Source organism: Dufourea novaeangliae, unplaced genomic scaffold (genome assembly GCF_001272555.1).
Source record: "Dufourea novaeangliae isolate 0120121106 unplaced genomic scaffold, ASM127255v1 scaffold89, whole genome shotgun sequence".
Lineage (NCBI taxonomy): Eukaryota > Metazoa > Arthropoda > Insecta > Hymenoptera > Halictidae > Dufourea > Dufourea novaeangliae.
Window position 1 is genome coordinate 1 of NW_015373988.1, and position 12,001 is coordinate 12,001.

At 36.8% G+C, this 12,001-nt stretch overlaps 3 protein-coding genes across 3 annotated transcripts; 1 reads left to right on the forward strand and 2 right to left on the reverse strand.

Annotated features, from left to right (window-relative positions):
• Positions 1 to 614: 614 nt before the first annotated feature.
• LOC107187482 (ribonucleoside-diphosphate reductase large subunit) lies at positions 615 to 4,318 on the reverse strand. Its single transcript, XM_015575596.1, has 11 exons — positions 4,251 to 4,318; positions 4,047 to 4,135; positions 3,677 to 3,854; positions 3,225 to 3,588; positions 2,821 to 3,125; positions 2,548 to 2,710; positions 2,082 to 2,470; positions 1,828 to 2,015; positions 1,383 to 1,691; positions 1,119 to 1,307; positions 615 to 1,025 (listed from the first exon to the last, which is right to left on the reverse strand). The coding sequence occupies exons 1-11, from the start codon at positions 4,285 to 4,287 to the stop codon at positions 768 to 770; spliced, it is 2,469 nt and encodes an 822-aa protein (XP_015431082.1). The 5' UTR covers positions 4,288 to 4,318; the 3' UTR covers positions 615 to 767.
• A 2,590-nt stretch (positions 4,319 to 6,908) lies between these two features.
• Positions 6,909 to 9,858, forward strand: LOC107187507 (sodium- and chloride-dependent GABA transporter 1-like). Its single transcript, XM_015575626.1, has 13 exons — positions 6,909 to 7,190; positions 7,265 to 7,484; positions 7,560 to 7,661; positions 7,754 to 7,922; positions 8,008 to 8,140; positions 8,215 to 8,349; positions 8,434 to 8,537; positions 8,629 to 8,753; positions 8,855 to 8,967; positions 9,031 to 9,162; positions 9,239 to 9,442; positions 9,512 to 9,679; positions 9,757 to 9,858. The coding sequence occupies exons 1-13, from the start codon at positions 6,957 to 6,959 to the stop codon at positions 9,856 to 9,858; spliced, it is 1,941 nt and encodes a 646-aa protein (XP_015431112.1). The 5' UTR covers positions 6,909 to 6,956.
• A 467-nt stretch (positions 9,859 to 10,325) lies between these two features.
• LOC107187403 (male-enhanced antigen 1) lies at positions 10,326 to 11,114 on the reverse strand. The gene is made up of 3 exons (XM_015575505.1): positions 10,767 to 11,114; positions 10,620 to 10,691; positions 10,326 to 10,541 (listed from the first exon to the last, which is right to left on the reverse strand). The coding sequence occupies exons 1-3, from the start codon at positions 10,941 to 10,943 to the stop codon at positions 10,326 to 10,328; spliced, it is 465 nt and encodes a 154-aa protein (XP_015430991.1). The 5' UTR covers positions 10,944 to 11,114.
• Between the last annotated feature and the right edge of the window lie 887 nt (positions 11,115 to 12,001).

The following is a 12,001-nucleotide window of genomic DNA, read 5'->3' on the forward strand; positions in this document are numbered from 1 at the left end:
AGACCCCCGTTTGGTGGATCATGGGGTCATAGAACCCCTGGAGGAGTCGCCAAGACCTCGTGTAGTCAGAACGTGGAGTCATGGAACCCCGGAAGTTGGTGCCAGTGACCCTGTGTGGTGTGAACGTGGGGTCATGGAGCCCCCGCGGCTGACGCCAGAGACCCTTGTGTTGAGGCCGTGGGGTCATGGAGCCCCGGCAGGTGGCGCCAGACGCCCCACTGTGGTGAGTACGAGGGGTCATGGAGCCCCCGCGGTTGACAGCAGAGACCCCGTGTGTTGAGTCCGTGGGGTCATGGAACCCCGGCGGGTGGCGCCAGGACGCCCTATGGTGAGAACGTGGGGTCATGGAGCCCCCGGAGGTGGCGCTTGGGACCCCGTCTGGTGAGAACGTGGGTTCATAGACCCTCCGGTGCATGCCGTATACAGTGAAGAAATAATTAGAAACAATGAAGAATAATGAATTAGTTAATAGCATTAGTCAATATTAGAATATTTAGATAATATTAGTTCTAAGCTGAAAAACGAAGACAACCGACGAGGGAACTTGGTTTTTTATAGGTTTAGGCTTAAGGAAGAAGTCATCCGCCGATGGATTTAATAGTTAAGGATAAAAATTAAGGATAAAAATTTGTATTTTAAAGTTTTTCAAAAAGACACGCTGTTGTAACAGATTTAAATACTTACAAAAATATTAAATACTTTACAGTTATTTCATTCCTATGTAAAAAAGATTTAAGTACTATGCATAGTATATTTCGCGCTTATATTTATGATCCACACGCCATACAGGCATCTCCATTTTCACGGGAACACGCAAGCACGGCTTCAATTTCCTCACTACTTTGATTCTGTAACCATCCATTCTTTCGTACAGGCGTATATTCTTCTTCCGCCCCGTTTTCTGAATTAAGAGACTGATTAGCCAATGTGGTAGTGGTAGTCTGTAATTTTGATTTATCAACTGTAAATTGAAGCGCATTCGCTGCTGGCTTTGTTCTTAAGTAGTACATTCCGGTCTTCAAACCCTGTACGTAGGAAAACATAGTATCAACTTATTAGTAACATTATTATAATACTAATAAAAGAAAGACACTGAATTAACAAAACTGAAAAACTACCATTTTCCATCCATAAAAGTGCATTGAAGTCAACTTTTCCGCCGTTGGTTGAGCCATATGAACATTTAATGATTGCGATTGATCTATAAAAGCACCGCGATCTGCCGCCATTTTTAAGATACTTTTTTGTGATATTTCCCAGACTGTTTTGTAAAGTATTTTCAGATCCTCTGGTATACGTTCTATATTCTACATAACACAAAATAGGTTGTGTGATTCTTTTCAAAACGTATCATAATAATAGAATAGTTTAAAATTATTAACCTGAATAGAACCATTATTTGCAATAATCTCATTCTTCATGTCCTCGTCCCAGAGATCTCTTTCAGTTAAATCTCTTAACAAATGAGGATTCACGACTTGAAATTCTCCAGACAGTACTCGCCTTGTATAGATGTTACTCGTATATGGTTCAACAGACTCATTATTTCCTAAAATCTGTGCGGTAGAAGCTGTTGGCATAGGTGCAATTAACAAAGAATTTCTAACTCCGTGTTTTGCAATTTTTTCTTTCAATACACTCCAGTCCCACAATTTAGTTGGGGTAACGTTCCACATATCATATTGAAGGATCTAAAAATATATTAATATTTCTTGTGTCACATTTTTATTCTCCTGTATTTTAATTTTTAAATACAATAAAATCCCTCCAGCATTAATTAGTAAGTTTCGATTTAATATAAAAATGTGTACACAGTGAAATACTTACTCCTTTACTAACTGGACTACCGTCGTATGTTTCATATGTACCCTTTTCCATGGCAAGCTCACAACTGGCCTCTAAGGCACTATAATACATTGTTTCAAATATCTGGACATTAAGATTTTGTGCCTCTTCACTTTCAAATGGATACCGCATTAAAAGAAATGCATCAGCAAGTCCTTGTATTCCAATACCTAAAAAATGAGTAAATAAACATGTGTTGTTCTGCATATCTGTATATAATAAATAAAAACATTTACCAATAGGCCTGTGCCGTAAGTTGGACTTTTCTGTTTCTGGAATTGGATAATAGTTGACATCAATTACTTTATCCAAATTCTTAGTGACTATTTTTGTCACTTTACGGAGTTTTTGGAAATCGAAGGTTTTAGTAGCGGAATTCACGAACATATTGACGGCAATCGAAGCTAAATTGCATACAGCGACTTCGTCTGGACTGGAATATTGTACGATCTCTGTACACAAATTACTACATTTAATTGTTCCTATATTTTGGTGATTTGATTTACGGTTGCAGTGATCTTTATACAGCATGTAAGGAGTCCCTGTTTCCACTTGTGCCATTAGAATAGCAGTCCATAAGTCTCTAGCTTGAATTTGTCGTTTATATCTCTTTTCATTTTCATATCTACGAGAAAACATTTATACAAGATTAAATATTTAATTTTTTTTTTTATACGTTCTATTAATTACGATATATTGTACCGTGTATAAAGGGCTTCAAATTCATCACCCCATACATCAGGTAAACCAGGGGATTCATGGGGACACATTAAAGTCCAAACACCATTTTCCAAAACCCTTTTCATGAAAAGGTCAGGAATCCATAAAGCATAGAACAATTCCCTTGCTCTGTTTTCTTCTTTACCTATTAGATGCAGTTAAATGTAACGTTATATAAATAAGAATATACTGCAATATTTTGTAAACTTGTATTACCATAGTATAGAGTATTTATATGATTATTCAGCAAATTACCTGTATTCTTTTTGAGATCTAAAAATTCAAAAATATCTGCATGCCATGGCTCTAAGTATATGGCAAATGCTCCTGGTCTTTTATTTCCACCTTGATCAACGTATCTAGCTGTATTATTATACACCCTAATCATTGGAATTAACCCATTAGACACACCAAGTGTACCAGCTATTGGTGTTCCTCTTGCTCGAATACAATGAACGTTAAGCCCAATGCCACCAGCTGATTTACTGATAAGCGCACACCTTTTTAATGTGTCATAAATGCCATCTATACTATCTTCAGTCATCGTCAGAAGAAAGCAACTAAATAAAAGGAAATAAGTGGTGTATCATTAAATTGAGATATTTAAATCAGATTGTATTGAAATATATATTAGTATAACATGATAAGATATCACTTACCTAGACATCTGCTGCCTCAAAGTACATGCAGAGAAGAGTGTTGGTGATGCATGTGTAAAATAACGTTCTGATAAGAAATTGTATGTTTCTATAGCTCTGTCAATGTCTTCACCATGGATAGCAACTGAAACCCTCATTAACATATGTTGAGGTCTCTCGACAACTTTCCCATGTATCTTTAGTAAATAACTTCTTTCAAGAGTTTTAAAACCAAAATAATTGTAACTGAAATCTCTGTCATAAATTATTGCCGAATTTAATTTATTTGCATTATTTTGTATAATGTTGTAATAGTTCTCATTGATAACAGGTCTGGATTCATTTGTATACTGTTCCTTCACATAATACAAATCTTGTATTACCTCTGTCCATGAAACAAAATGAAGGTTGCTTAGTGGATTACATAAATATAAGATATGAAATGATAATGGTAATATATCATTTATTTGTACCACTAAAAGTTTTCTTTGTTTCCTTGTGCAAATTAGAAACTGCAATTCTTGCTGCCAATATTGCGTAATCAGGATGTTTAGTAGTCATAGTGGCTGCAGTTTCGGCTGCAAGATTATCTAACTCAACTGTACTGACGCCTGAGTATAATCCACTGATGACACGGAAGGTAATTGCAGACTATAAACAAGCAATTAAAAATTAAATATAATATCAATACAATCTTATCTTAAATCTGTGATCTATATGTATATATATACATATTTCTGTAAGATAGAAGGCATAAGTAATAAAACTTTTATTCAAGATAAAATTAAATAAGTTTCACTTAAGATCATGAATGATCAGTAGATATTTGGTTATTAAACTTACAGGGTCCACATAATCCATGTCTAGATTGTAACATAATTTTTGAATTCTGGACGTTATTTTGTCAAAATGAACATTTTCTTTGCGCCCATCTAGCAATAGTAATTGGTTTAATGTCACAGAGAATCATGTTAGTCATGTAATACATTTAAATTTTATAAAGTAACCATGCAAGTATATCAATAAATTGCACTTTGTAATACTTACTACGCTTTATTACATACATCTTCCCCTTTCCAACCATCTTTTAATCAATACAATGAGTTCTACAAACAAAGATTCCTTTTTAATTTCTCTTGACCCTATGCAACCCTATGAAAGCACAATTTTTCCAGTTTATGTCCTCAGTAGCTTTTGGCGCGAAGCGGAAGCGTAATGGTCGATTGTGGTGGTCACGCGTACTAGTACTTCTGTCGTTTGTAGTTCGAATATGAAGATTCAAGAAACGGTTTCTCAACCCATATCCATCGTCTCTCGCATATGCGATACAATATTTAAATAAATTTATCACCAGCTGTTATTAAATTACTTTTCCTTGGTGATGATGATTCGAAGACATACTTTTGCCCAATATAATCGTGGTAATTTTAACTTACAAACATTCGAATACTACTTGTAACTGTATACGCAAATTATTTTCAACTACTGTGCTGTACTCGCAGTTTCATAGGCTTAACAAAATTTGGAATAATAATTAAAACATTATGGATTATCAGATTCGTTAAATGTCATAAAAACATTTTACTATATATTTCCATGGAATACATGGTTGTGGGCTCTAACTATATTGCCATGGCCGGGGCTGTAGGGAAGTGAAATGGCAATGAAGTCAAAGCCCCCTTAGTTTTATTGAACAATTAAAAAATATATTCCTCGAATATATTAAATAATATATATTCCTCTTTCTTAAAAGACATCCGTATAAAATAGTTCAAGGTTTTTGTAAAACCAACTACCGTAATAGGAATCGATATCTACCCGAATTTCCTTTCTTTGTAATTGTCTTAGAAACGATCGTACCCCTGGAACTGTTTCAAGAACCGATATCGATATTATAACATTTTATCAACCCCCGATTAAAATATTTCAATGTACCGTTTGACTGTTGGTTAAACACCACCGTACTGTTTCGATATACTTTCGTCGATGTGGTTTATAAATGTTTTATGTTAGTACAGAGTCAACACAAATGGAATGCTTCCTGCTTCGCGCAGACTCAAGATCAGATCTGGCCCACTCTGTTTTAAGCGTGTTCCTCAAAGAAGGGAGTAATTCGCGGTCATTGGTGTGTCACAATCGGTTATTAGTGGTCTCGGGGCCCTCTCATCATTCACATAGCACACCTAAATATAGAGTGACACTGTGGCACTAATTTGTTGAATGAAACGATAGGTGTGTTGGTGCTTGGGGGACTAAACGGCATTGTGGGGTAGATCTCTGGGGTACAGCAGAAATCTCGACGCTCGCCGTACGCGAGCACGAACCGTGAGCGTAACGACGCGGGCCGACGCACAACACACGCTCCGTAAAAATTTTCTATTTTTTTTTTTTTTTTTTGGTTTTACTTTTTCTTGTCTCACCTACGACGGTTCGTCGGCTGTTAATATCGACGCAAGTGGAAAACCTGTTCGGAACCGGTCGTGAAAATTGTGCACGTACGTAACAATTGCTCCAACTGCATGGCGAGAGATTAACAATCTTCGTTTTCGTGAACGAGAAATCACGGTCGCTAATGAAGTGTCGGGGTACTACTTAAACAGTGATCGCGTTACAAGTTCACTTGTGTGTTTAACTGTTCCTTTACATATTTCAAGAGTAGTCTATTCTTTTCGTATTTCTATTGGGAAGTATCGGAATTACCTATGACGGTAAACATACGAATCGGATAACTTAAGAGACGGGGAGAAAACGTCTTTGACATTGCTTATTAATCACGCTTGCTCCTTAAACAGAAGAAGATAAATATGTTTCCGGGCTTACTTGATATATTAATCGATTATATATCATGCCGATTGAACAAATTATCTCGTTACTCGATATTGTTTCATGCGTAGATTGGGAAGATTACATAACAATTCGACGATGTATATTTACAGTGGTATAAGGATTTTCGAGGTTGTCGAAACACCAAGTGGAAGTGTTCTAAACATTATTTATCTCCATTGGTTCAAGTTGGTTACTATGCAATTGGTCTTATTATACAATTGAAGCGCAGAAGTTATAAATTGTTTCATTCTCGGATTAGCGTCTTTATAGGGCGTTGCATCCCGTGAATTCGGCAACGGTCCCGCGACCGTTTGTTTGTACGTACAACGGAAGGTCTGGTCGATTTTTTACGTTGTTCGTAGACGGTACCAATCATTGTTTAACGGTGAACGGATTGAGCACTTAAGGTGGAACGACAGTGCCGCGCGACGAATAATTTTCTACTTCCCATCTGGCGAATTGGACATTTAAATCGGCGGGACGCGATTGCGTCGAGACGCCCGGCCGATCGTGGTTCGTTGCTCCAACGGGATGATCGCCGATGACATCGTTTCTTTCACCGATGGTTAATTTAAAATGGGACAAGGTTGCCCCGATGGGAACAACGTTTGACAAACGTGATTCCCGGAAGTGGCTCGTTGTCTATCATCCATCATCATCAAGACCCTTGCACAGAAGTGTCACGTAACGACGATGACCGCTGGACATTTAAAGTTCTTCAGTAATGATCCCATGTCATCTTTCACCCGTTGTTCGTCACGAACCCGTTATCGTCGGTATTTCCATTCGATTCGCGAAAATTTCCAAACTCGAAGGACCATGGAATTTGTAGTTTCTCAAATGAAAACGCTTGTGTTCGTAGATTTCATCGAGCCCCGGGATAGAATGAGGTGAATTTAATCGATCTAGGATTCCTGACGAAAAATAATGCCTTCGAGCGGATCAGCTAAAGTGCCCAGAGTAGACAGGTCCACGAGTCCTCTGCCGCGCAAACCCGCGAATCCTGTCCAGGAATTGAAAGCTCTGTTCGCCGAATCGCCCTCGAGAGTCACCAATGGCGGCAAAGAACCGGATTTCCGCTTCGAGGCGATACAGTGCTTGCAAACTACCGTTTTCAAAGAGCCCAAAGCGTTGCCGGATAGAGGAACATGGAGCAGCAAGGTGAACGCGTGAAAGTTTTCATACGATCAACAGGACGGGATTTACTGAAAATGATCGGAACAATATTTCTCCAGGTCGAATTCATCCTATCGGTAGTTGGATTGGCAATAGGACTAGGAAATTTATGGCGATTTCCTTACCTCTGCTATAAAAATGGCGGCGGTGCGTTCATGGTTCCTTACTTCATCGCGCTTGCACTTGCTGGGGTACCTATGTTCTTAATGGAATTGTCTCTGGGTCAGATGATGACCATCGGTGGATTGGGTGTCTTCAAGATAGCTCCAATTTTCAAAGGTTTCAATTCTTAGTTATTTTTTTTTTTTTTTTAATGAACTAGCGTTGTACGATCTTTTTTTCTTTTATGAACAGGTATCGGGTATGCCACTTGCGTGCTCTCCTGTTGGACGAATGTGTACTACATCATTATCCTGGCGTGGGCACTATTCTATTTTTTAGTGTCGTTACGAATCGGTATGGAAATATATTGTTGATTTAACAAGGAACGTTAATTTAACAAGAAACAACGTTCTTTTTTCATTAACAAAGTTATACTGGTCGTGTAGAATTACCCTGGAGAACGTGCAACAATGCCTGGAACACGCGGTACTGCCTCACCCCCGTGGAACGTGTGGAAGCGTTGTGTTGGCCCGAAAACAACGACACCATATGCGCTACTTCGATCGGTAACTTCAGTCAGACCTTGATGAAGGATCCGGTGAAAGAATTTTGGGAGTAAGTTCTTCTAACAGTGAGACTATCGAATTCTTACGTTACTGTACAATGACAAGTACTGGATTGGTTCTTTTTTCTCGAAAAGGCGACGCACCCTTCAGATCTCCGATGGTGTAGAAAATGTTGGCTCTATAAGATGGGAACTGGCGGGTACACTGGCCGTTGTTTGGATCATGTGTTACTTTTGCATTTGGAAAGGAGTGAAATGGACCGGAAAAGTATGCTCAAAGTTGCGATGTATGTACTGAAAAAAAGTGAAACGCATATTTTATTAATCGGTAATCCCATTTAGGTCGTTTATTTTACATCATTGTTTCCCTACGCTTTGCTGGCGGTCCTGTTAGTGAGAGGATTAACGCTTCCGGGTGCAATGGAAGGTTTAAGGTATTATGCAACGCCGAACCTTTCGAAACTTAGCGACCCAGAGGTATCATAAAATTAATTTTTTCCTATTTTCTTCTGTACCACACGTCCTGTTCGGTTTGTATCGTAATTATATAAATATTCGTAGGTCTGGATAGACGCAGTGACGCAAATATTTTTCTCTTACGCGTTGGGTCTTGGCGCATTGGTTGCTCTTGGGAGTTACAACAAATTTAATAATAATGTTTACAAGTAAGTAAATTAAAATATAGTGATTTCTCTCCAAGCACATATACAACACTGGAACAACAACAACAATGAGAAACAATTTGTATTTTTCCAGAGACGCGCTTATTGTTTGTACAGTGAATTCTTGTACCAGTATGCTCAGTGGTGTTGTCATATTTTCTGTAGTAGGTTTCATGGCCCATGAACAACAAAAACCCGTTGCAGATGTAGCTGCATCCGGTAACTATATTTATATATATATGATTCCTAATTAAATAATAATATTCGCTATATATGTATTACCTTTAATTTTGTTTTGCTTTTCTAATTCTATCCACTAGGTCCAGGACTAGCTTTTCTGGTTTATCCATCAGCAGTTCTGGAGCTACCCGGATCTTCCATCTGGTCCTGTTTATTCTTTTTCATGCTTATACTTATCGGTTTAGACAGCCAGGTAATGTAAAATATTTTAATAATACTGTCATCGATAATTACGACCAATTAGTATGTTTTATAGTTTTGTACAGTTGAAGGCTTCATAACAGCCGCGGTAGACGAATGGCCGCATCTTCTTCGAAAACGGAAAGAAGTGTTCATAGCAATCGTGTGCTTTCTCTCATATCTTGTTGGTCTTAGCTGTGTTACTGAAGTATGTGTCTGACAATATTTAAATATTGAAATTCACTGAGGAGACACAATAAAAATATTACTATACTACTTTACAGGGAGGAATGTATGTATTTCAACTCTTGGATTCATACGCAGTGAGTGGATTCTGTCTTCTCTTTTTAATGTTTTTCGAGTGCATCGCTATCTCTTGGGCGTTCGGCGTAAATCGTTTTTATGATGGTATTCGAGACATGATTGGTTATTATCCTTGTGGTTGGTGGAAAATCTGTTGGACATTCACTACTCCTCTCATTTGTGTGGTAAGATACTCTATTACAAAGTACAGTTTATATTTCAATATCATATAATAATGGGAAATTTCTAATTAGGGTGTCTTCACGTTCAATATAATTAAGTTTTCCCCTGTAAAATACCTTACGTATGAATATCCATGGTGGAGTCACTTGTTAGGATGGCTTTGTGGTCTTTCATCAATGCTGTGTATCCCAGGTTATATGATTTACATTTGGTGTAAAACGCCAGGAACTACCTCTGAGGTATATAAATTACAAGCTATCAATTATCTTAATAATATAACTTTGTAATGCTTATAGTCGTTAATTTTGCGTTTCAGAAATTTCGCAAATTGGTAAGAATCGACGACGATGTTGCCACCTTACGAATGAAACTGAATCCAACAAATACTGCCACTATGAATGCAGATCTAGAACTATAAGTGTCATTGTGCCAAAAATGCATGTGTGTTATATTAAAGTATGACTGGAAAGAAGCATGGTTTCATACATTGAGCAGTACCATATCACGTAATCATGTAATCATTATCATAACAAATAAACAATGTCTGTATAAAATGAAATGCGTCGACAATAACAAGGTACAAATTTATAACACAAGTAAGGGCTTGCAATTTCTACATCTAGAATATAATTAAGGTAAAATAAATACTTTTATTTTCTTGTAACTTACACACTGTCAGACTTTACTAACATGTACCATTGAAGTGTATTATAGCTATAACATATAGAAAGTTGTAAGACAAAAAGAATGGTAATTTCATTTTTATTAATAAATTAATGAAATTTGTAATTGAATGAAACAGAAAGAGACCAAAAATTAAATTCTCAGCTTACAATAGATCACATATGCAACTTTATGTAAAAGTTATGATTAAAATATTTTAATTTAAGCTTCCCTATTTTGCATTTCCTTAATGCGTCCAATCAGTTGTTCCTTCCATTGTTCTTCAGATATAGTGTTTGCCCAATCTGGAATTGCTGTTGTCGGTAGAGTGAAAGATGCCATCATTGATTTCACTTGATTGATCTTATCTGCATCCATATCAATGTTCGATCGATTACGAGAAGATGACCAAACTTCAATTGTCTCTGACATACAATCCTTCGCAAAATACATGTACAATATTGATAAAAAATATATAAAAATTCTATTATCAAATGAATTTACACAAATACGTACATGATGGGAATCTAATGTCGGTAGTGACAATGTCTGACTAGGTTCATCATTGTTAGATACCCATTCATCATCCTAAAAGTTAATACATGGATTTGTAATATAAACGTTTGTTACATACACATACACATTACGAACAGATTGACTTACTTCGTCTTCGTATAACATTGGATCGCTATCTGTAGGTATTTGAGACAAGGGTTCGTATCCTGCCATTCCTACATCATCATCTTCACTATCTGATTCAGTTACTGCTCTAGCTTCAAATTGTACATTTGCTGCAGTTAATGCTTCCTCGATTGGTTGTTGTGTAGGGTCAGGAGACATTGTGCATTACTTTTTTTAAATACTAAATGCGTTCTTTGTTTCCTCTAAATATACATATCAGCTGTTACGGATACAGTCGAAAATTCCTAACCTTGTTGTTTTATATATTACAATAACTTTTGTACTAGATCTTGCAAACTGTTAACTATGTAAAATCAATAATAGACTTCTAATTATACCATTAAGCTACTTGTTGAAATAGTTCAAGCTAAACGTATTTTAAATACGAAGAAAAGCGATCACAACAGAGACGTTTGACACTCACAGCTGATTTACCTCTGTAACTGCATTGCTGCTCCGATGGTACATAAGAAATTCATTGTATATACCGATAATATAGATAGTGACATAATGATAAATGATGATTTGAAATAAAAAAAAAACAAATAATAAATTGAAACTTTAATATGTACATGGTTGGGTGAATTTCTTGGTGCTCTAATTAGAAATTTTTCAACCGATACAAATACGTATCGACAGGTATGTTCAATGGCAACTTGACAATATTATTGTTAGAATCACAATTATTACTTTAAAAATAATATAAACTTAAAGAAGAAATGGTGAAAATTACAATAATGCAATTGTATTTAATATACATTATAAAAATGATCACTTTTTGGACAGAATCCACGAATAATTGTTTCGGGATATATGCGAACAGGAAAGAGAATCTCGCGCGTGAATGGGAGCGAAAGTAAAAACATCTTCGCGTCTGATTTTTTGTAATTTATAATTAATGGTAAAGTTTTCTTGTTTTACAGTAATCGAACAGTTATTAATAGTCTAATTAATTTTTCGATTAATTTTTATACAAACAAAAAAAAGGGTGAGTTACACTCAACGGCGTAGCACGAACCCCTGCCACCCTCGTTCGCGCACGGAGAAAAAGAAAAAGAAATAATCGTAACACGTCTCTCACGCTGCGTTTTCATCGCACATTCCTCTTTCTACACACACCCGACACGTACACATCTTTACGCTTCGATTCGTCCCACGTATAAACCGTTTATCGATCGATCCAGGCGAAAATTCCTGTCCGGGATCGTTCCGATGAC